Source organism: Salvelinus namaycush, chromosome 20, assembly GCF_016432855.1.
Source record: "Salvelinus namaycush isolate Seneca chromosome 20, SaNama_1.0, whole genome shotgun sequence".
NCBI lineage: Eukaryota > Metazoa > Chordata > Actinopteri > Salmoniformes > Salmonidae > Salvelinus > Salvelinus namaycush.
The window spans coordinates 31,805,769-31,827,971 of record NC_052326.1 but is presented as its reverse complement, the minus strand read 5'-3'; the positions used below and the strand labels follow the sequence as shown (position 1 = coordinate 31,827,971).

Here is a 22,203-nt window from a genome sequence, read left to right as displayed (position 1 = left end):
CACACAACTCCAGTCCCTAAGGACCACAGTATCTATTGATCTTCAATCTGATCAACCTTATTTACCGGCTAGTGACAAGTCTACTCACCTGGTTTAACAAGACTAATGTTTTGGATAATTGAAAAGGCAACAGTGGGGGGAAAAACAGAGGCTGGTGAGCACAAGTGGATCCATCTTTCATCCACCCAACAACCTGGTTCAACATTTCAGAAAATAATAGAACGTGAACATAAAAAACATAACTGAACATGAATGTTAAAATAAGGGTTAGAAATGAGGCCTGCCTCCCGGTTTGGTCTGCCTGTTCTTTCCTTCTCATTCCGTCTGTGGGTTAGGGAAAGCGTGCAAGTATCTGTATGTGTGGTTGTCCCAGAGGGCCATGTTGGAAGAGGTCAGCCGCCTCCTGAAACAAGTAATCGAGAATAGGCCGTGCTGGTGGGAACCAGCCTATCCTGGATTACTTGAACCAGGCTGAGGCCAGGGAGCTGTGGCCAGTGTCCCAGGATGAGGAGGCCGGAGTGGGGAGAGGGAGGCCTCGCTGACCCTTGGCTTAACTGTACTATACAGCTCCAAAATCTAGTATATTCATCTTGACCATGGAAGAGAACACATTTATACAACAAATGTTCCATTTACACATGACTTTTGATTTCAAATTTGATTTCATGTATTCATTTTAAAAAAGTGTTACATTTCAGAAGCAGTAGTGCTACTCCAATGGGCTGCAAAGTATAAAAATAACCACAAGGAGTCACTTAGCAATGTCCTTGTTTTTGAAAGAAAAGCAATTTTTTTGTCCATTAAAAGAACATCAAATTGATTGGAAATACAGTGTAGATATGGTTAATGTTGTAAATGACTATTGTCAAACGGGATTTTTTTAATGTAACATCTACATAAGTGTACAGAGGCCCATTATCAGCAACCATCACTCCTGTGTTCCAATAGCATGTTGTGTTAGCTAATCCAAGTTTTTTATTTATTTATTTTTTTATCCCATTTTCTCCCCAATTTTTTCGTGGTATCCAATCGCTAGTAATTACTATCTTGTCTCATCGCTACAACTCCCGTACAGGCTCGGGAGAGACGAAGGTCGAAAGCCATGCGTCCTCCGAAGCACAACCCAACCAAGCCGCACTGCTTCTTAACACAGCGCGCCTCCAACCCGGAAGCCAGCCGCACCAATGTGTCGGAGGAAACACCGTGTACCTGGCCCCCTTGGTTAGCGCGCACTGCGCCCGGCCCGCCACAGGAGTCGCTGGAGCGCGATGAGACAAGGATATCCCTACCGGCCAAACCCTCCCTAACCCGGACGACGCTATGCCAATTGTGCGTCGCCCCACGGACCTCCCGGTCGCGGCCGGCTGCGACAGAGCCTGGGCGCGAACCCAGAGACTCCCAGAGACTCTGAGACCCGGGAGGCCAGCTAATCCAAGTTTATAATTTTAAAAGGCTAATTGATCATTAGAAAACCCTTTTGAAATTATGAAAACTGTTGTTCTGATTAAAGAAGCTATAAAACCGGCCTAGTTGAGAATCTGGAGCATCAGCATTTGTTGGTTCGACTACAGGCTCAAAATGGCCAGAAACAAATAACTTTCTTCTGAAAATCGTCAGTCTATTTTTGTTCTGAGAAATGAAGGCAATTCCATGCGAGAAATTGCCAAGAAACTGAAGATCCCGTACAACGCTGTGTACTACTTCCTTCACAGAACAGCGCAAACTGGCTCTAACCAGAATAGAAAGAGGAGTGGGAGGCTCCGGTGCACAACAGAGCAAGAGGACAAGTACATTAGAGTGTCTAGTTTGAGAAACAGACGCCTCACAAGCCTTCAACTGGCAGCTTCATTAAATAGTAACACCAGTCTCAACGTCAACAGTGAAGAGGCCTACTCCGGGATGCTGGCCTTCTAGGCAGAGTTCCTCAGTCCAGTGTCTGTGTTATTTTGCCCATCTTAATCTTTTATTTTTATTGGCCAGTCTGAGATAAGGCTTTTTCTTTGCAACTCTGCCTAGAAGGCCAGCATCCCGGAGTCGCCTCTTCATTGTCCTCCATTGGAACACAGGAGTGATGGTTGCTGATAATGGGCCTCTGTACGCCTATGTAGACATTCCATTAAAAAGAAAAAAATAATTCTGCCGTTTCCAGCTACAATAGTCATTTACAACATTAACAATGTCTACACTGTATTTCTGATCAATTTGAAGTTATTTTAATGGACAAATATGCTTTTCTTTCAAAAACAAGGACATTTCTAAGTGACCCCAAACTTTTGAACAGTAGTGTGTGTGTGTATACACACACACACACACACACACACACACACACACACACACACACACACACACACACACACACACACACACACACACACACACACACACACACACACACAGTACCAGTCAAATGTTTGGACACCTAATCATTCAAGGGTTTTTCTTTATTTTTACTATTTTCTACATTGTAGAATAGTAGTGAAGACATCAAAACTATAAAATAACATATATGTAATCATGTAGTAAGCAAAAAAGTGTTAAACAAATTCTTCAAAGTAACCACCCTTTGCCATGATGACAGCTTTGCACGCTCTTGGCATTCACTGAACCAGCTTCATGAGGTAGTCACCTGGAATGCATTTCAATTAACAGGTGTGCCTTATTCATTTGTGGAATTTATATCCTTCTTAATGCGTTTGAGCCAGTTGTGTTGTGACAAGGTAGGGGTGGTATACAGAAGATAGCCCTATTTGGTAAATTACCAAAGGTCAGTCAACACGGAAAATTTCAAGAACTTTGAAAGTTTCTTCAAGTGCAGTCGCAAAAACCATCAAGCGCTATGATGAAACTGGCTCTCGTGAGGACCGTCACATGAAAGGAAGACCCAGAGTTACCTCTGCTGCAGAGGATAAGTTCATGAGAGTTATAAGACTCAGAAATCACAGATCAAATAAATGCTTCACAGAGTTCAAGTAACAGACATCTCAACATCAACTGTTCAGAGGAGACTGCGTGAATCAGGCCTTCAACATTGAATTGCTGCAAAGAAACCACTATTAAAGGACACCAATAAGAAGAAGAGACTTGCTTGGGCCAAGAAACATGCGCAATGGACATTAGACCGGTGGAAATCTGTCCTTTGGTCTGATGAGTCCAAATGTGCGTCTCCGTGAAACGCAGAGTAGGTGAATGGATGATCTCCGCACTGTGAAGCATGGGGGAGATGGTGTGATAGTGCTTTGCTGGTGATTTATTTTGAATTTAAGGCACACTTAACCAGCATCGCTACCACAGCATTTTTCAGCGATACGCCATCCCATCTGGTTTGCGCTTAGTGGGACTATCATTTGTTTTTCAACAGGACAATGACCCAACACATCTCCAGGCTGTGTAAGGGCTATTTGACCAATAAGGAGAGTGATGGAGTGCTGCATCAGATGACCTGGCCTCCACAATCACCCGACCTCAACCCAAATGAGATGGTTTGGGATGAGTTGAACCGCAGAGTGAAGGAAAAGCAGCCAACAAGTGCTCAGCATATGTGGTAACCCCTTCAAGACTGTTGGAAAAGCATTCCAGGTGAAGCTGGTTGAGAGAATGCCAAGAGTGTGCAAAGCTGTCATCAAGGCAAATGGTGGCTACTTTAAAGAATGTAACACTGTTTTGGTTACTACATGATTCCATATGTTATTTCATAGTTTTGATGTCTTCTAACATTCAACAAAGTAGAAAATACTAAAAATAAAGTGTGTCTAAACATTTGACTGGTACTACACATTATATATATATATATACTGTATATATACACACAGTTGAAGTCTGAAGTTTACATATACTTAGGTTGGAGTCATTAAAACTTGTTTTTCAACCACTCCACAAATGTCTTGTTAATTAACAAACTATAGTTTTGGAAAGTCGGTTAGGACATCTACTTTGTGCATGACACAAGTAATTTTTCCAACAATTGTTTACAGACAGATTAGTTCACTTATAATTAACTGGATCACAATTCCAGTGGGTCAGAAGTTCACATACACTGTGCCTTTAAACAGCTTGAAAATTCCAGAAAATGTTATGCTTTAGAAGCTTCTGATAGGCTAATTGACATAATTTGAGTCAATTGGAGGTGTACCTGTCGATGCATTTCAAGGCCTACCTTCAAACTCAGTGCCTCTTTGCTTGACATCATATGAAAATCAAAAGAAATCAGCCAAGACCTCAGAAAAAACATTGTAGACCTCCACAAGTCTGGTTCATCCTTGGGAGCAATTTCCAAACACTTGCAGGTACCACATTCATCTGTACAAACAATAGTACGCAAGTATAAACACCATGGGACCACGCAGTCGTCGTACCGCTCAGGAAGGAGACGCGTTCTGTCTCCTAGAGATGAACATACTTTGGTGCGAAAAGTGCAAATCAATCCCAGAACATCAGCAAAGGACCTTGTGAAGATGCTGGAGGAAACAGGTACAAAAGTATCTATATCCACAGTAAAAACGAGTCCTATATCGACATAACCTGAAAGGCCGCTCAGCAAGGAAGAAGCCACTGCTCCAAAACCGCCATAAAAAAGCCAGACTACGGTTTGCAACTGCAAATGGGGACAAAGATCACACTTTGGAGAAATGTCCTCTGGTCTGATGACCATCGTTATGTTTGGAGGAAAAAGGGGGAGGTTCGCAAGCCGAAGAACACCATCCCAACCGTGAAGCACGGGGGTGGCAGCATCATGTTGTGGGGGTGCTTTGCTGCAGGAGGGACTGGTGCACTTCACAAAATAGATGGCATCATGAGGCAGGAAAATGATGTGGATATATTGAAGCAACATCTAAAGACATCAGTCAGGAAGTTAAGCGTGGTCGCAAATGGGTCTTCCAAATGGACAATGACCCCAAGCATACTTCCAAAGTTCTGGCAAAATGGCTTAAGGACAACAAAGTCAAGGTATTGACAAAGCCCTGACCTCAATCCCATAGAAAATTTGTGGGCAGAACTGAAAAAGTGTGTGCGAGCAAGGAGGCCTACAAACCTGACTCAGCTCTGTCAGGAGGAATGGGCCAAAATTCCCCCAACTTATTGTGGGAAGCTTGTGGAAGGCCACCCGAAACTTTGACCCAAGTTAAACAATTTAAAGGCAATGCTACCAAATACTAATTGAGTGTATGTAAACTTCTGACCCACTGGGAATGTGATAAAAGAAATAAATCATTCTCTCTACTATTATTCTGACATTTCATTCTTAAAATAAAGTGGTGATCCTAACTGACCTAAGACAGGGAATTTTTACTCGGATTAAATGTCAGGAATTGTGAAAAACTGAGTTTAAATTTATTTGGCTAAGGTGTATGTAAACTTCCGACTTCAACTGTACATACATATACATATATACACACACATACATACATATATCTATACACATGTGTGTTGATCTAAATGTCATTGTCAGTTACCTGGTGTGTTGTTCCTTCAATCTCCACAGGTACAATGAAGTCAGCATTACTGATGGGCTACAGCATTAGAGGAGAAGACAACCGTTTATCATCAGTTTTCAGATAAAATATAATCAGTTGCAGTGACACACGCAAAAGACAAACGTATACATTAACAAAAAAAGTTAGATATTCTGATTAGGAGATGCATCTAAAAGCATAGCAAAGTTTTAAATTAGGAAAAAACTAACCCTCCCACCCTCTCAACTAACCCTGCCACCCTCTCAACTAACCCTGCCACCCTCTCAACTAACCCTCCCACCCTCTCAACTAACCCTCCCACCCTCTCAACTAACCCTCCCACCCTCTCAACTAACCCTGCCACCCTCTCAACTAACCCTGCCACCCTCTCAACTAACCCTCCAACCCTCTCAACTAACCCTCCAACCCTCTCAACTAACCCTCCCACCCTCTCAACTAACCCTGCCACCCTCTCAACTAACCCTCCAACCCTCTCAACTAACCCTCCCACAATCCAAATCATGCCTTGTTATGAGAAACATGTTAACTATGGGGAACGTGGACAACACTGATTTGTCTGCCAGTGACCATTGATTTGTTGATTGAATGTGTTAACAGCATCAGCAGCTCCCGTTTCACAGCCAGTGTAAAGAGCAACCTGATCCAGCTAACAGCTGTCCATTAACACTTACAGTCTAATAGTGGGATATAGAAGTGAGACGGGACACAAACAAAGAGGACTAGCCGATCAAACGATTACAGCTTGTTGTTGCAAATGAGTAAAGTAAGAGTTATGGATCATGCTATTATATATAATCAACTGCCCTGGCCTGCATAGGATCAAAACAAGGTGTCTTCGAATTCTTGGTATGTGGTGAGATAATAGGTCAAACTATGTTTTCCAATAGCACTGTTTCTTATTAACAGTGTATGTATATTACCTTGAAGGAGCTGTGCACCAATGTCTCATCCAGGTCAATGACCACACAGATCTTGCCCTCATCCTGAGGGGTTACCTCTGGCAGTAGACTTGTCCCTGGAACCTGAGAGGAGCGGAACAGGGGAAGGGTAGGAAGAGAGTAGAGAAGTAGAGGATAAAGGAGTAGTAGAGGAGGAGGGTGGAGGAGTAGAGTAGTAGAGGAGGACAGTTAGAGGAGGAGATGAGGGTAGAAGAATAGAAGAGGCGTAGAGGATGAGTAGAGGAGGATAGAAGATTAGAGTAGACGAGGGTAGAAGATTAGAGGGTAGAAGAGTATAGGAGGAGTAGAGGATGAGTAGAGGAGGATAGAAGATTAGAGGGTAGAAGAGTATAGGAGGAGTAGAGGATGAGTAGAGGAGGATAGAAGATTAGAGGAGTAGAGGAGGGTAGAAGAGTATAGGAGTAGAGGAGGGTAGAAGATTAGAGGAGGAGTAGAGGAGAGAGGATGATTAAAAGGGTAAAAGAATAAATGATTAGAGGAGGGTAGAGGCAGGGTAGAGGTGGGTAGAGGTAAGATAGAGGTGGGTAGAGTGACTTTTCCCCTACAATTTAAATGAAAGATGACACACCCCACACTTAAAGCTGCAATACAGAACTTTTTGGGAGACCTGACTAAATTCACATAGAAAGGTCTGTCATTCTAATTGAAAGCATGTCTAAGAAGTGGTAGATCTGTAGTATGTGCGCTATTTCTATGCTTCCCTTAAGTTTTGTTTTTGCATAATTTACTTTCGGTTTTGTACACCAGCTTCAAACAGCTGAAAATACAATATTATTGGTTATGGATGGTACAGTGATTCTCTACACAATGACGGCTTGTTTTATCACAAACTGAAATTAAGCAAACTATTCTAATTTTATCAACCAGGAAATGGCAGCGTGATTTCTGCATATTGCATCTTCAATGAAATATTCCAGAGGGAATCGATCATCTATTGACCTGGAACCTCTGGTGCGATTCTATACAGGAATCCAATTTTTCCAGTTAGGAAAACCTTTTAGTTTGAGAATGAAGGGTTCAATGTGAGTTCCAGAATAATAACCAATGACCTATCTACAGTAACAAATGGTTCATCTAAATATGTTAATGTATTTGGTCCTAGTGTATATAATTAGCCCATACACATTACAATTTCAGACACGTATCCTATTGCACAATGCACACTGTCCTGTAAAAGTGAATTAATTTCCTTTTCCACCCCAAATACAATACAATTTATTCATTATTATTATTTGACCATGCTTGTCACTTATGAACATTTTGAACATCTTGGCCATGTTCTGTTATAATCTCCACCCGGCACAGCCAGAAGAGGACTGGCCACCCCTCATAGCCTGGTTCCTCTCTAGGTTTCTTCCTAGGTTTTGGCCTTTCTAAGGAGTTTTTCCTAGCCACCGTGCTTCTACACCTGCATTGCTTGCTGTTTGGGGTTTTAGGCTGGGTTTCTGTACAGCACTTCGAGATATTAGCTGATGTACGAAGGGCTATATAAAATAAACTTGATTTGATTTGAATAGCTTAACTGTAACATGTCTGAAGAAAATGGATCAAACACAGAAATATCAGTTACAATACATAGCATCATACCAAATGTGACAGTTTAATCTAAGCCCATTGTCTCTACTTCCACAAAAAAACACAGTGATATTGTCCTTTACGTACTTGATGAAACTGGTAGCGAAGGTTTTGAAGTAGATCAAGCTAAACAGAGATGGAAAAGACAGTTAAAGGGAAATTTCACAATTTCTCTACTTCATATTCATCATCTCCAGTACCACCCCAACATGTGAAAATGGCATGTTTCTATATTTTGTAGTAAGAAAGTGAGGAAGATAAGTGTTTCCAATGACAACAACCAATTAGTATGCCATGCCTACTCGTAATTGGTTAAAATCACAGATGATGTCATTGAAACAATTATCTTCCTCTCTTTCTTACTACAAAACATAGAAATGCACAATTGTCACATGATGTTGGGGTGGTGCTGGAGATGAATGTGCATTAACTATACTGAACAAAAATATTAAAATGCAACATGCAACAATTAAAAATATTTTACTGAGTTACAGTTCATAAGGAATTCAGTCAATGGAAATAAATTAACTTCTTTGGGACAGGGGGGCAGTATTGAGTAGCTTGGATAAAAAGGTGCCCAGAGTAAACTGCCTGCTACTCTGTCCTAAAAGCTAGAATATGCATATAATTAGTAGATTTGGATAGAAAACACTCTGAAGTTTCTAAAACTGTTTGAATGATGTCTGTGAGTTTGACATGTTTCTACGAACTGTAATATGACTTTTCGTCTGAACTTTCGCATGGACCTGCCAGCACGCGCTGGATTGTGTACTGAACTCGCGAACAAAAGGAGGTGTTTGGACATAAATGATGGACTTTATCAAACAAATCAAACATTTATTGTGGAACTGAGATTCCTGGGAGTGCATTCTGATAAAGATCATCAAAGGTAAGTGAATATTTATAATGCTATTTCTGACAATGTTGACTCCACAACATGGCGGATATCTCTTTGGCTTGTTTGGGCTCTGAGCGCTGTACTCAGATTATTGCATGGTGTGCTTTTTCGGTAAAGCTTTTTTGAAATCTGACACAGCTGTTGCATTAAGGAGAAGTTTATCTAAAGTTCCATGCATAACACATGTATTTTCATCAACATTTATAATGAGTATTTCTGTAAATTGATGTGGCTCTCTGCAAAATCACCGGATGTTTTGGAAGCAAAACATTACTGAACGTAACGCACCAATGTAAACTGAGATTTTTGGATATAAATATGAACTTTATCGAACAAAACATACATGTATTGTGTAACATGAAGTCCTATGAAGATCAAAGGTTAGTGATTAATTTTATCTCTATTTCTGCTTTTTGTGACTCCTGTCTTTGGCTGGAAAAATGGCTGTGTTTTTCTGTGATTTGGCGGTGACCTAACATAATCGTTTGTGGTGCTTTCGCTGTAAAGCCTTTTTGAAATCGGACACTGTGGTGAGATTAACAAGAAGTGTATCTTTAAAATGGTGTGAAATACTTGTATGCTTGAGGAATTTTGGTGTATTGCATGTGTGATTTCACGAAAGTTAAATTTTTATAGTAATTTATTTGAATTTGGCGCTCTGCATTTTCACTGGATGTTGGCCATGCGGGACGCTAGCGTCCCACATATCCCAGAGAGGTTAATAAGGCCCTAATCTATGGATTTCACATGATTGGGAATACAGATATGAATCTGTTGGTCACAGATACCTTAAAAAAAGTAAGGGTGTGGATCAGAAAAGCATTTCTGATCCACAAGGAGCATTTCTCCTTTGCCAAGATAATCCATCCACCTGACAGGTGTGGCATATCAAGAAGCTGGTTAAACAGCATGATCATTACACCAGTGCACCTTGTGCTGGGGACAATAAAAGGCCACTAAAATGTGCAGTTTTGTCAGACAACCCAATCCCACAGTAATATCAAGTTTTTAGGGAGCGTGCAATTGGCATGCTGACTGCAGAAATGTCCACCAGAGCTGTTGCCAGAGAATTGAATGTTAATTTCTATACCATAAGCCGCCTCCAACGTTGTTTTAGAGAATTTGGCTGTACGTCCAACCGGCCTCACAACCGCAGACCACGTGGGCCTCCACATCCGGCTTCTTCACCTGCGGGATCTTCATCTGCGGGATTGTCTGAGGGGGGTTGGGGGTGGGGTGCTGAGGAGTATTTCTATTTCAGGGCTCCACCCCTGTCCAGTCATGTGAAATCTATAGATCAAGGCCTAATTTATTTATTTCCATTGACTGATTTCCTTAAAATGACCTGTAACTCAGTAAAGAAATTGTTGCGTTTATTTTTGTTCAGCGTATGTATATGTGTATATATTTTTTTCTTCTCCAGCGCTGGTCCAATAAAGTTGTTTATTTTTCGAACACTTTTGGATGGAATTATTACTTTCTCTTAACCTATTTATCTTCAACCTAGACAGCTGCTAACAGCGGACAGACTTCCTAAAAGTAAGTTAGGCTGGCTGAGTACTTTATAGAAAGACCTAGCATTAGTGTAGTAGACCAACTTCTGTCCAAGAGGTTGTGGCTAGTAATAATGTCATTTTATATCAGAATTGGTCTTAAGTGGCATGTCCCATTAAAAGTTTTGATTTGAGGTAAGTCATTTGAGATAAATCGGAGTAAATAGAGAATAAAGGCTGAATGGAGATTTATATAACTTCTCCCTGACTGATAAATTTGACTTTATCTTTTACATTCTTATCGCCTCAGATTGTGTGCTGCTGTCTTCTTAAATCTGCACTTACGTTGTTCAGTAGTCTAGATGCACCATGTAATTACAAGATCAAATGGCTAATGGGGCCTAATATGAGTCTGATTCATGATGGCTCTATTAAATGTAATTAACCAGCTAGAGTAGAGCTGACCTGATTTATACGGTACAACACTAGTATTTGGGTAAGCATGGCTGTGTCCCCAATTGCACCATATTCTTGATATAGTGCACTAGTTTAGACCAGGGCCCATAGGGCTCTAGTCAAAAGTAGTGCTCTATATTGAGAATAGGGTGCCATTTGGGACATGTCCCATGTCGTCATTACCCTGCAGATTAATATCTGTGATTCTCTGAATTACAGTTTCACTTGGCTTAATTACTCATGTCCCCACACCATGTTCAGATGTCCAACTGCTCATGAACATCACAATAATTTACTCAATCCCCAGTTCAAAGTATTCTGGATTTAATTGGGCCAAGATAGACGTTGGCGATAAAGACAATTAAATTATTCAAATGCAAGCGTTTTCTCGTAGTTGAAAGGCAGGTTTACAACCACACTTCACAGATCCACAGTATATTGATGACACTGTTTTAGTTAGCATGTTGGTGAATGGGCATTTAAATGTGAGAAATTTAGACTTAGGCTAACAGATCAAACTCTGCCCTGTGTTAAGGGATCGCACCCTTTTTTTCAATTTTTGCCTAAAATGACATACCCAAATCTAACTGCCTGTAGCTCAGGAACTGACGCAAGGATATGCATATGCTTGATACCATTTGAAAGTTAACACTTTGAAGTTTGTGGAAATGTGCAATTAGATCTGGTAAATGATAATACAAAACAAAAAAACATGCGTTTCCTATTATTTTCTTAATCTTTGAAATGCAAGAGAAAGGCCATAATATAATATTGCAGTTTAGGCGCAATTTAGATTTTGGCCACTAGATGGGAGCAGTGTGTGTGCAAAGTTAAATATTGATCCAGTGAAGCATTGCAATACTGGACAATCTTTTGTATCAAGTCTGCCCAAATGAGCCGAATTGGTCAATTGATACATTTCCAAGTACATATACAGAGAACATACAAAAATTATATGGTAATACAAAATTTAAGTTTACACACTCCCAGGAATGTCATACATGATGGATCATTAGCGTATATACTAATTTACACACATCTAGAAGGCTGGGCGGGCTGGGTGTGGAGCCAGAGACAGCAGGGGTTCAAACTGTAGAACCCAGTTCCTACATTTGACTATAAAAATGTATTTTATCAAACAGACCTATGCTAAATTTTATCTCTGGGACCCTCAGCATGACAAATCAGAGCAAGATTACTGAATGTAAGTACATTATTTACCTTCAGAGGTGAATGTATCAAACCAGTTGCCGTGATAAACATTTTGTTATTGTGCACTCTCCTCAAACAATAGCATGTTTTTTTTTCACTGTAATAGCTACTGTAAATTGGACAGTGCAGTTAGATTAACAAGAATTTAAGCTTTCTGCCCATAAAAGACATGTCTATGTCCTGGAAAGTTTGTTGTTACTTACAACCTCATGCTAATCACATTAGCGCACGTTAGCTCAACCGTCCCGGTATAGGGACACCCATCCCGTAGAGGTTTAACCTCTCTAGGCTAGGGGGCGGTATTTTCACGTCCGGATGAAAAGCGTGCCCAAAGTAAACTGCCTGCTACTCAGGCCCAGAAGCTAGAATAGGCATATCATATCATAGATCAGTAGATTTGGATAGAAAACACTCTGAAGTTTCTAAAACTGTTTGAATGATGTCTGTGAGTATAACAGAACTTATTTGGCAGGCAAAACCCTGAGGACAAACCATCCAGGAATTTTGTTTTTGATGTCACTCTCTTTTCAATGGGTTTTCTACAGGGATCTAGATTTCTAAGGCACTTGCAGTTCCTATCGCTTCCACTAGATGTCAACAGTCTTTAGAAATTGGTTTATGTTTTTCCTTTGTGTAATGAAGAAGTAGGGCAGTTCAGAACGAGGGTCGAGTGAAGTGTACTGTTTGTTAGGCGCGTGACCTGAAAGCTCGCTCCACTTTGTTTTTATCCGCTATTGAACGCAGTTTATCCCGTCTTAAATTTTAGCGCTTATTTACGTTCAAAAATACCTAAAGTTGTATTAGGAAAGTTTTCTGAAATGTTGGAACAAAGATTACAGGTAACTTATTAGATATTTTGTAGTCATGTTGCGCGAGTTGGAACCGGTGTTTTTCTGGATCAAATGCACCAAATAAATGTACATTTTGGATATATAACGACGGAATTAATCGAACAAAAGGACCATTTGTGATGTTTATGGGACATATTACGGTGCCAACAGAAGAAGCTCGTCAAAGGCATGAATTATATCGTTATTTCTGAGTTTCGTGTCGCGCCTGGCGGGTTGAATTATGATTGTCTGTGTTTGTTTGATGGGGTGCTGTCCTCAGATAATAGCATGGTTTGCTATCACCGTAAAGCCTTTTTGAAATCTGACACGTTGGCTGGATTAACCTCTCTTGGGTACCTCTTCAACAGCCAGTGAAACTGCCGGGCGCCAAATTCAAATACAGAAATACTCATTATAAAAATTCAGAAAACAAAACATATTTTACATAGGTTTAAAGATTAACTTCTTGTGAGTCCAACCACGGTGTCAGATTTCAAAAATGCTTTACGGCGAAAGCATACCTTACGATTATTTGAGAACATAGCCCACTAGACAAATCATTACAAACAGTAACCAGCCAAGTAGAACAGTTACACAAGTCAGAAATAGAGATAAAATTAATCCCTTACCTTTGATGATCTTCATATGGTTGCACTCAGCAGACATTCATTTACTCAATAAATGTTCCTTTTGTTCGATAAAGTCTCTTTATATCCAAAACCCTCAGTTGTTCGCCCGTTTTCTTCAGTAATCCACAGGCTCAAACGCAGTCAAAACAGGAAGACAAAAAAATCCAAATTGTATCCGTAAAGTTCATAGAAACATGTCAAACGATGTTTATATTCAATCCTCAGGTTGTTTTTAGCCTAAATAATCGATAATATTTCAACCGGACAATAACGTCGTCAATTTAAAAGGTAAACAAGAAACGCACTCTCTCGGTCTCGTGCATGAAAAAGCTCTGTGACACTTTAGGGTCCACTCATTCAGACTGCTCTTACTTCTTCATTTTTCAGAATACAAGCCTGAAACAATTTCTAAAGACTGTTGACATCTAGTGGAAGGCATAGAAACTGCAATTTGAGTCCTAAGTCAATGGATACTGTAATGGCATTGAATAGAAAACTACAAAACCAAAAGAAAAACTACTTCCTGAATGGATTTTTCTCAGGTTTTCGCCTGCCAAATCAGTTCTGTTATACTCAGACACTATATATTATTATTATTTTTTTTTAAATATTTTATTTTTGCATTTTCCAATTAACAACATTCAAGACAAACGTGAAAATATATTAGACAACAATAGGACAAAGTGACAGTGACAGATGAGCGTAACAAAGAAAGAAAAAATAAAACAAATTATAACTATATATACAAACATACAATAAAAAAAAATTATAATGAGACATTGGATCATATGGTCACCTGCTGTAGGCTACATATTATACATTACGTGTGAAACATTATATTCACAGACACTATTTTAACAGTTTTGGAAACTTTAGAGTGTTTTCTATCCAAATCTACCAGTTATATGCATATCATATCTTCTGGGCCCGAGAAGCAGGCAGTTTAATTTGGGCATGCATTTCATCCAAAATTCCGAATGCTGCCCCCTACCCTAGAGAAGTTAACAACAAGTGTAGCTTTAATTTGGTGTATTGCATGTGTGATTTCATGAAAGTTTAATATTTATAGTAATTTCAATTTGAATTTGGCGCTCTGCCATTTCACCGGATGTTGTCAAATCGATACCGTTAACGGGATTTGATCCCTAAGAATTAAGCTCTTAATGAAAAATGTCTGGTCCATGTATGTATGCATAGTATCAGCGAGGAAGAGGCAAAACGAGATATTTCACTTTTGCCAAAATCTGTCCAAAACAAGCCTAATACGTTTCTATGGGCTTATTTTGTGCCTAAGCTTGTCGCCTGCCTTCCCACCTTGGGCCGACTCCCGTTGTTAGGGCGGAAACATAAGCATCTTGTCATTATATACAGATCTCTAATAGTGTTTTCTGTTGGTCTGGTCATTTAACTGTTTTATTAAATGTAACTGTTTGTTGACCGCTTAATGAGGGTCTGTTAGTCATTTGCACCCTAATTTATATTTTTGTTCAGTGAATATTACTATATAAAAAGATAGTTCTCCATCAAAGTGGAAAATAAACACAATCGTTGTGAATTTCAGCTAACTACTCAGCAAACACATTGCATAACTGTTTTACTGGCATTCTATTCATCATTTTAAATGAATTATCTACCGCCACTTTACTACTTGATTTCCCCATTGCAGGTCACGGTTTCAATGCTAATGTAGAATCAGCAACAGTGCTGGTCTAACCCTGCCACATGGAATTATTACGTTGTCTTAACCTGCATTTTTTTCGACCTGTGCAGCTCTGCACCACTGGAGTGGCTGGCTGACTGGCAGTTGTGTTACCTTGTCGATCGTCCCATTGTCCTCAGGAGGGAGTAGAGTATCCTGGGCAGGGGGTGGAGGCTGAGGGGCATCCTGTGCTCGGAGGCAACAGAAAAGCGCTTTGAAGATATTCCGGCTCCGAGGCTTCTTTGGGGAAGATTTGTTCACCTGGCCTAGGGCGAGAAGGAACAAACTAATATTAACACATGGAGAAATGTGTAAATAAACTCATGGAGGGTGAAACCCCATATGGGCCATCCCAAACCTAGACTAATAAGAGATAGTGTTGTTATATGGGATTAAAGGACAAAAATGTAATCCCCTACAACCTCCCCCTTGCCCCTAAACAGACATCTCTGGGACTCCATTAATTTGCACTCGTGAGTCTTCCAGTCAATCTCAAATCAGTAACAAACACCCACAACAAGTAGGCCTACAATAACTGACACCCCTAATTGGTACCAACCCTTTTGTCACCCTCTCTAATAACCAGTATAACCTTAGGGCTGGTTTCCCCAGACACAGATTGAGCCTAGTCCTGGACTAAAAAGTTATTCAATTAAGATTCTCCAATTAGCATGTTTTTTAGTCCAGGACTATGACAAATCTGTGTCCAGGAAACCGCCCTGGCCATAATGTGCCTTCCGTATCCCTCTCTAGAGGAGAATCCTGTTTCCACTAGAATAGATCCATCAGGCCTGGTCTTCACCGGGGCTAATAGATCAGATCAGAGCAGAAAGGAAACTGATCCTGCTCTCTGTATGGCTATTTCGGCATAGCCAAAGTTCACCAGGCCTGATAGAAGAGGAGGGAGTCGGCTCCATTTACACACTCAGGCATTAGAGGCACGAGAGGACATAAAAAGCCACTGACTGACTCCCAAAATGCACCCTTTTGGCTATGTAGTGCACTATGAGCCCTGGTCAAAGGTAGAGCACTAAATAGGGAATAGGGGGCCATTTGGGACACAAACAGACTCAAGAGGAGGCTACAGTCAACAAGCGCTGACAAACATAAAAGGTGTAATATGTAGAAATCACTCTGCCATTTCCTGGTTGCTAAAATTCTAATTTTGCCTTATTTCAGTTTGTGACAAAAAAAAGCAATGCATAGTGAAGAGGATAATTGTACCATCTTAAACCGCTGTGAAATGTATTGTCAATAAATACAAATATTGTATTTTCAGCTGTTTGAAGTTGGTGTACAAAACTGAAAGTAAAAGTGACTTAAACGAAACCGGAAGCATAGAAATAGCGCACATAGAACACACCTACTGCTTCTTAGACATGCTTTCAATGAGAATGACATCTATAACTCACATTTCTATGTGAATTTGGTCAGGTCACCCAAAAAGTTACATATTGCAGCTTTAATGACAGTTAATGTATTTAATTAGACAAATGCCGACATTGCTATTAATAGTGACTATACCAGGCGGTAGGGTTAGGCAGCATCCAGATTTTCATATCGTCATCCTTCTCTAATGTCGGGATTTACGGTATTAACGGCTTAGTACACAAGGGGGTACCAAAAAAACAAAGACCATTGGGCATCCATTACCAGAATGCTAACAAAATTAGCACAAATAATACCGAATTTCTATGGAGGCTGCTAGCTAAATAAGCTAACAAGTGCAAACTAAAATAAACAAATTCCAAAGACAGGCAATCCAGCTAACAAAGGAATACATGTATAGGTAGGAGCTACGGAATGTCATTTTTGGTGAGTTTGGACATTTACAAGCGAATGTGAACAAGAGATTGTGGAAATTGACAAAGTTTTAAAGCATGCTTTTCTGAAGGAAGAACAGTAGTGTGTATACACTGTCTGTGTGGAGTCTGGGAGTTCTTAGGGCAAAGGCCCTGCCAGCTCAGCTCCCAGCTCCGAGAAGATGGGGGAGGAGCAGAGCGGAGAAAAAACCCAAGGAAATCAAGCTGCAGTGGCAGCTGTACAGATAACTCATCCAACGGGCTTTGAAGTCTCAAACATGGCAGAAAGCTAACAATATGATGCCCAGCCACCTTACTAATTCAGCCATTTAATTAAATAACTAGCAAGTTAAACTTAGGGGTCACAAACGCAGAATTCTTTGTTTTTCACACAGGAAATAAAATATTAAAACGCTACAGAAATATCTTGATGCGTTTTGTAAACGCAGATCTAAAATGCTTCTTATTGTAATTTCTGATTGGCATCAAACTAATGTTGTGCTTCAGTTGCATTTCTCCACTCGCATGAGAATTCACAAACAAGCATTCCATCAGCAGACAGCACCCTGTTTGATGTGTAGCTACTTTCTCCGGTACTTTTCTCCAGTGTAATGCCGGATTAACTTTAAGCAAAACATTAGGAAATGTAGCTTGCTACACTCTTTCTATGATAAACATTAGAAATAATGTGACCATGCATTGTTTTTATAAAAAATAACTTGCTTTTTGATTGTAAGCTTATTTACTTGTGTGGCTGTCAGCCAAATAGAATTGCACATTCATCTGATGACAATTAAGCTATTTCCTGACGAATGTTCACTTTCTGTGAACTATAGTTGCATGTCCCTGATCACTCTATTGAAGCAAAAAAAAACTTCCAATATATAAAACGCAACAACTCCTGTCACTACATAGCTGGACTCAACTGATCCCGCTTTCTCTGGTTGTGCCATTTTTAAACAAACAGGTCTGGGGAACTACGGTAAGCTTCATAATGTAAAATAACGTGACAGGTGAAATGAAGAACGTGATCTGCTTTGTCTCCTAACGTATTGCACAAGATGACTGCAGGTATTTACTTAAAGTAGCTACAAATATTAAAACGTATTGAAAAACCTTTGCATGGCTATTTCCATACCCAGTATACGGTATACCACCCAAGCCTACCAGAAGGTGTAAGAGGAAAGCCCCCCAAAATTGTCAGACTCCAGCCACCCAAGCCAGACTGTTCTCTCTGATACAGCATGGCAGGTGGTACCAGTGCACCAAGTCTGGAACCAACAGGACCCTGAACAGCTTCTACCCCCAAACCATAAGACTTTAAAACAAGACTGCTAAATAGCTAATCAAATAGCTACCTGATTTTTTGCACAAAGTATTACACTGACACCTCAACACACACACACTACATATGCACGCACACATACACTGACACCACACACCCCCACTTTCACACTCACCACATACATTGCTGCTACTGTCTATCTATCCTGTTGCCTAGTCACTTTACCCCTACTTACAGTACATAGCTACCTCAATTACCTTGTACCTCTGCACATTGACTCAGAACTGGTACTCCCTGTATATAGCCATGATATTTTTACTAATTATTTTTATTTGTTATTCATTGTGTATTTATTCCTTGTCACTATTTCTATTTGATCTTATCTTAAACTCTGCATTGTTGGAAAAGGACCCTTAAGTAAGCATTTCACTTTTAGTCTACAAAGCATGTGACAAATAACATTCGATTTTGATTTGTTTTACTCTGCACCAAAAACAGGCTAGAATTTAAGAAGTTGTTGAGTACGCCAGCTCTCTGAGCGCAGCTACTCCAGTTAGGAGAAGAGATAAAGAGATGAGTAATTTGTCATTCAAATATATTTAACATGCTCCCTCCTGGATGAGGTGAACACGTGTACACACACTTTGATGTGAATGCCAAGCAGTTTGAGAATGGTCCTCTCACTTAAGAGTTAAATGATTACTGAAGTTTCAATAGGCCACATGGTTGGTATGAATGTAAACAGTGCGGGTGTGGTGTGAGGGAGGCAGTGGGGAGTCACAGCGAGGCGCTACTAGCCACTATCTTAATTGAAGACTACAATCTTGTTGCTTGCCCTCATTACGCATGCCATGTTTCTCTAAGTGGAACACTTAAGTGTAACATTTCTCCACTTATAGAGGTAGTAAGCACATGAAGCATGGAAATGTAGACTAAACATATTAGATAGGCTATTATAAAATAGGCTATTATAAAATAGGATAGATCCACCTGAAACAGGAGCTAGTCGATTTTAAACTCATGTCTGTTTAGTATTCTTTAGCCTACATATCACTCCCACTTTGTGATACAAATTCAGTTAATACTTTCCCCGTCCTTTATTGTAACCATTTTCTGTTCTCTGCCCAGTTCAGGTTAAAGATGCTACACCTAGAATTTCTCAGAATCCCACTCCCTACGCAAAACTAGGTGAATTGCAACACTAGGCTGCATTCAAAACATAATCTCCCCCCTCCCCTGCATCACATTTACACTTAACATTGCAGACTCACGCTTGAGCCTTTTACTCTCAGTTTTTGTCCACCAGCTTCAGCTGTAAAAACTATATTCTTTGTAATTGAAAATATATTTCACAGCGATTTAGATGATGCAACGATTCCCTACACTATTCAGTGCTTGTTTTCTCAGATTAAGCTAACTGAAATTGAGCGAACATTGTAGAATTGTAGCAACCAGGAAATTACATAGCAATTTCAACATTGGCGCTTGACCCGATTTCCACTAGATAACACAGACAAGGTCAAAACAGCTTTCCCATTTTGCCCAAATTAGTAGGCGAATATCACAGCCAATCACAACACTGGCGGGTAAGTAACACTGAAACACAATCATTCCACTATTACTGCATATATATTATGGACATTTTCTGAAATTACAATGTTAAAATAATTTTTTAAATCCTGTGTAGCACCTTTTAAGGCCTGCTTCACACTCCGTGTCTGAGATCCCCCTCGTAATTTATATCATACTTTGGACTTAGATTGACACAGCAGCATCCTACTTTTGGACTTAGATTGACACAGCAGGCCTAGCCTATCAGTAGATTTGGATTTCCCAACTAAACTCATCAACCCAGTTTTATCCGACATATTCTCAACTACAGGCATAAAGCTGCTGCAAAGTACACTTCCTGTTCTACACTGGAACTGGGTTCAACTTCACAACTGAAACTCATCCTACTGTCACTGTCCTGTCTGTTCCCTACAGTGCACATGACTACTGACAATGCTGTCATAAGCATGTTGTCTCCAATCTTACCTTTTCATAACACCCGGTCTAGTGTTTGAGAATGTTGAATGGATACTTTTACAGCCATGAGTGACAAACCAAGCTTTCAAGTAGGGCTAGGCGATATATCGAATTAATTCAAATGTATGTTTTTGCACAGTATTCCAAATGCCTGTATAGCAAGAATCAAATAAATATATATTTTTTTTAATGAGTGTTTATGTCTGCATATTCTCATGTTGTCTTTTTGTTCTGGTCTCCTTGGCTCCATTCTGTGCATTCTCTCTGACAAGTGGTTTTAACTCGGTTTGGTCCAACAGAAAATCGGTCATATGGACACAAAGACATTATTTTACTGTAATAGAGGAGTAGTTAACCTTTCTAACGATACCCTTTGTCTCAACTCCTCAAATTGCGTACAGAGCAGACTACTAAAACAGGAGTATCAATGAAAATTGATTCTGGAAAATTCATGCTCAGTTTGTCGCTAGCTGTCTAGTCTGTTTAATAAATGTGCAACAAGCATAAAACAATTATATGGAATTGGCAACTCGTTCGCATTCTGAGAAATAAGGTAGGCCACTTGATTTCAGCATCTGAACAAAGTGAAGAGACTAGCATGCTGTTTAAACAGTTGGAGACGGACAGAAGGGTGTGCTCATAACAACTCAACTGTTCTACCTTGTTAGCTAGCAAATAGATCCAAGTTGGCTAAACTTGAAATATAAAGATTAGCTGGCACATGGGCTTGTGAGATTGTTTAGGAGACCTGGGTTAATTTTCTATAATGCCTGCTACAAAAAAAGTAAGTCATTATTAGTGAATGTGCATTATGAATGGTTCAAGTTAAATGTACAACAAAAGTGGCATTTTCATAGACAGATTTGAAAGCCAGATCAGTGAATATAGCAAAAAGCAGGTTAAACAGTTTTGATAAATTAAAGTATTATTAGAAGGCTTATATTTATAGCCTAGGTATAATTTCCCAAGCCCTGAATTCATTAAACGATTGCTGACGGTTTGAAATGCAGTGTATTTGACCCTTAATTTTACAACAAAGCTTATTTGAGCTTTTTATCCCGATAGATAGCTAGCTCGAAACCAGTAAAAGCATTCCAACAAAAACAGTGATCATGATGACCTCAGACCAAACATGAGAAGTTAGACAATCACAGTACCGTGCTCTCATCGCAAACTGAAAACAAGTCTGTGTCAACCAGAATGCTTCACACAGAGGAATCAAATCATTCCACACAGCCTTGTCTTGAAGTGTAACTATCCCCCTAAGCCATACCCCAATAACAGAAGTCAAGGAATTTACTCCGACATTTCTTATCCCCCCTGCTCAACATGCCATCCTCCAATGTAGCATTGTGGTATGCCTACATTGCTAAGAAACAAACTTCCCCCTCTTTGCCTGTGAGATGTAGGCCTATCTGTGCAGGAAGGACAGTTGATGATAACGCGCAATAACATCCACCCACACACAAGAGCTCAAGACAATCTGAAAAACAAACATGGAGTTTCCCATCTGGACCAGGCAGGGCCTTTAATCCAGATCAGAGACAGAGAATAAAAAACACACAATGCCTTCATATCAGCTGCACCATCTCATTCCAGGCTTTTGAATGTTTATCCTTGTCTTATGGGGTCCTAAAGACAGTGTAGTTAGTTACATGGTGGTATGTCTGTGTTATACTTTTAACATATGGGTAGGATACTGGGTAGGGGTGAAGTTATCTGAAATGCACAAACATGCTTATCATATACAGCCATCATGACCATCTTTCCTGTCTGTGGCATTAACCAGATCTTATGTTGACTGTCTGTATTGCTTAGCAAAATGAACACATTCTTTCTTTTTTTTTTTTAAGTAGGCTGTTAGGT

The 22,203-nt window shown here is 39.9% G+C and overlaps 1 protein-coding gene across 2 annotated transcripts in view; it reads right to left on the bottom strand.

Moving 5' to 3' along the window:
- Nucleotides 1-22,203, bottom strand: part of LOC120065251 (carboxy-terminal domain RNA polymerase II polypeptide A small phosphatase 2-like) — a 31,975-nt gene that overhangs the window by 4,630 nt on the left and 5,142 nt on the right. Inside the window, exons 2-5 of one of the 2 annotated variants that reach the window (XM_039016079.1) lie at nucleotides 15,337-15,488; nucleotides 8,093-8,131; nucleotides 6,392-6,493; nucleotides 5,451-5,507 (exon numbers count right to left, since the gene is read on the bottom strand). In XM_039016079.1, the coding sequence (XP_038872007.1) occupies nucleotides 5,451-5,507; nucleotides 6,392-6,493; nucleotides 8,093-8,131; nucleotides 15,337-15,488 (350 nt within the window). The remainder of the gene's footprint in view (nucleotides 1-5,450; nucleotides 5,508-6,391; nucleotides 6,494-8,092; nucleotides 8,132-15,336; nucleotides 15,489-22,203) is intronic. The other variant, XM_039016080.1, reaches the window with a different exon arrangement.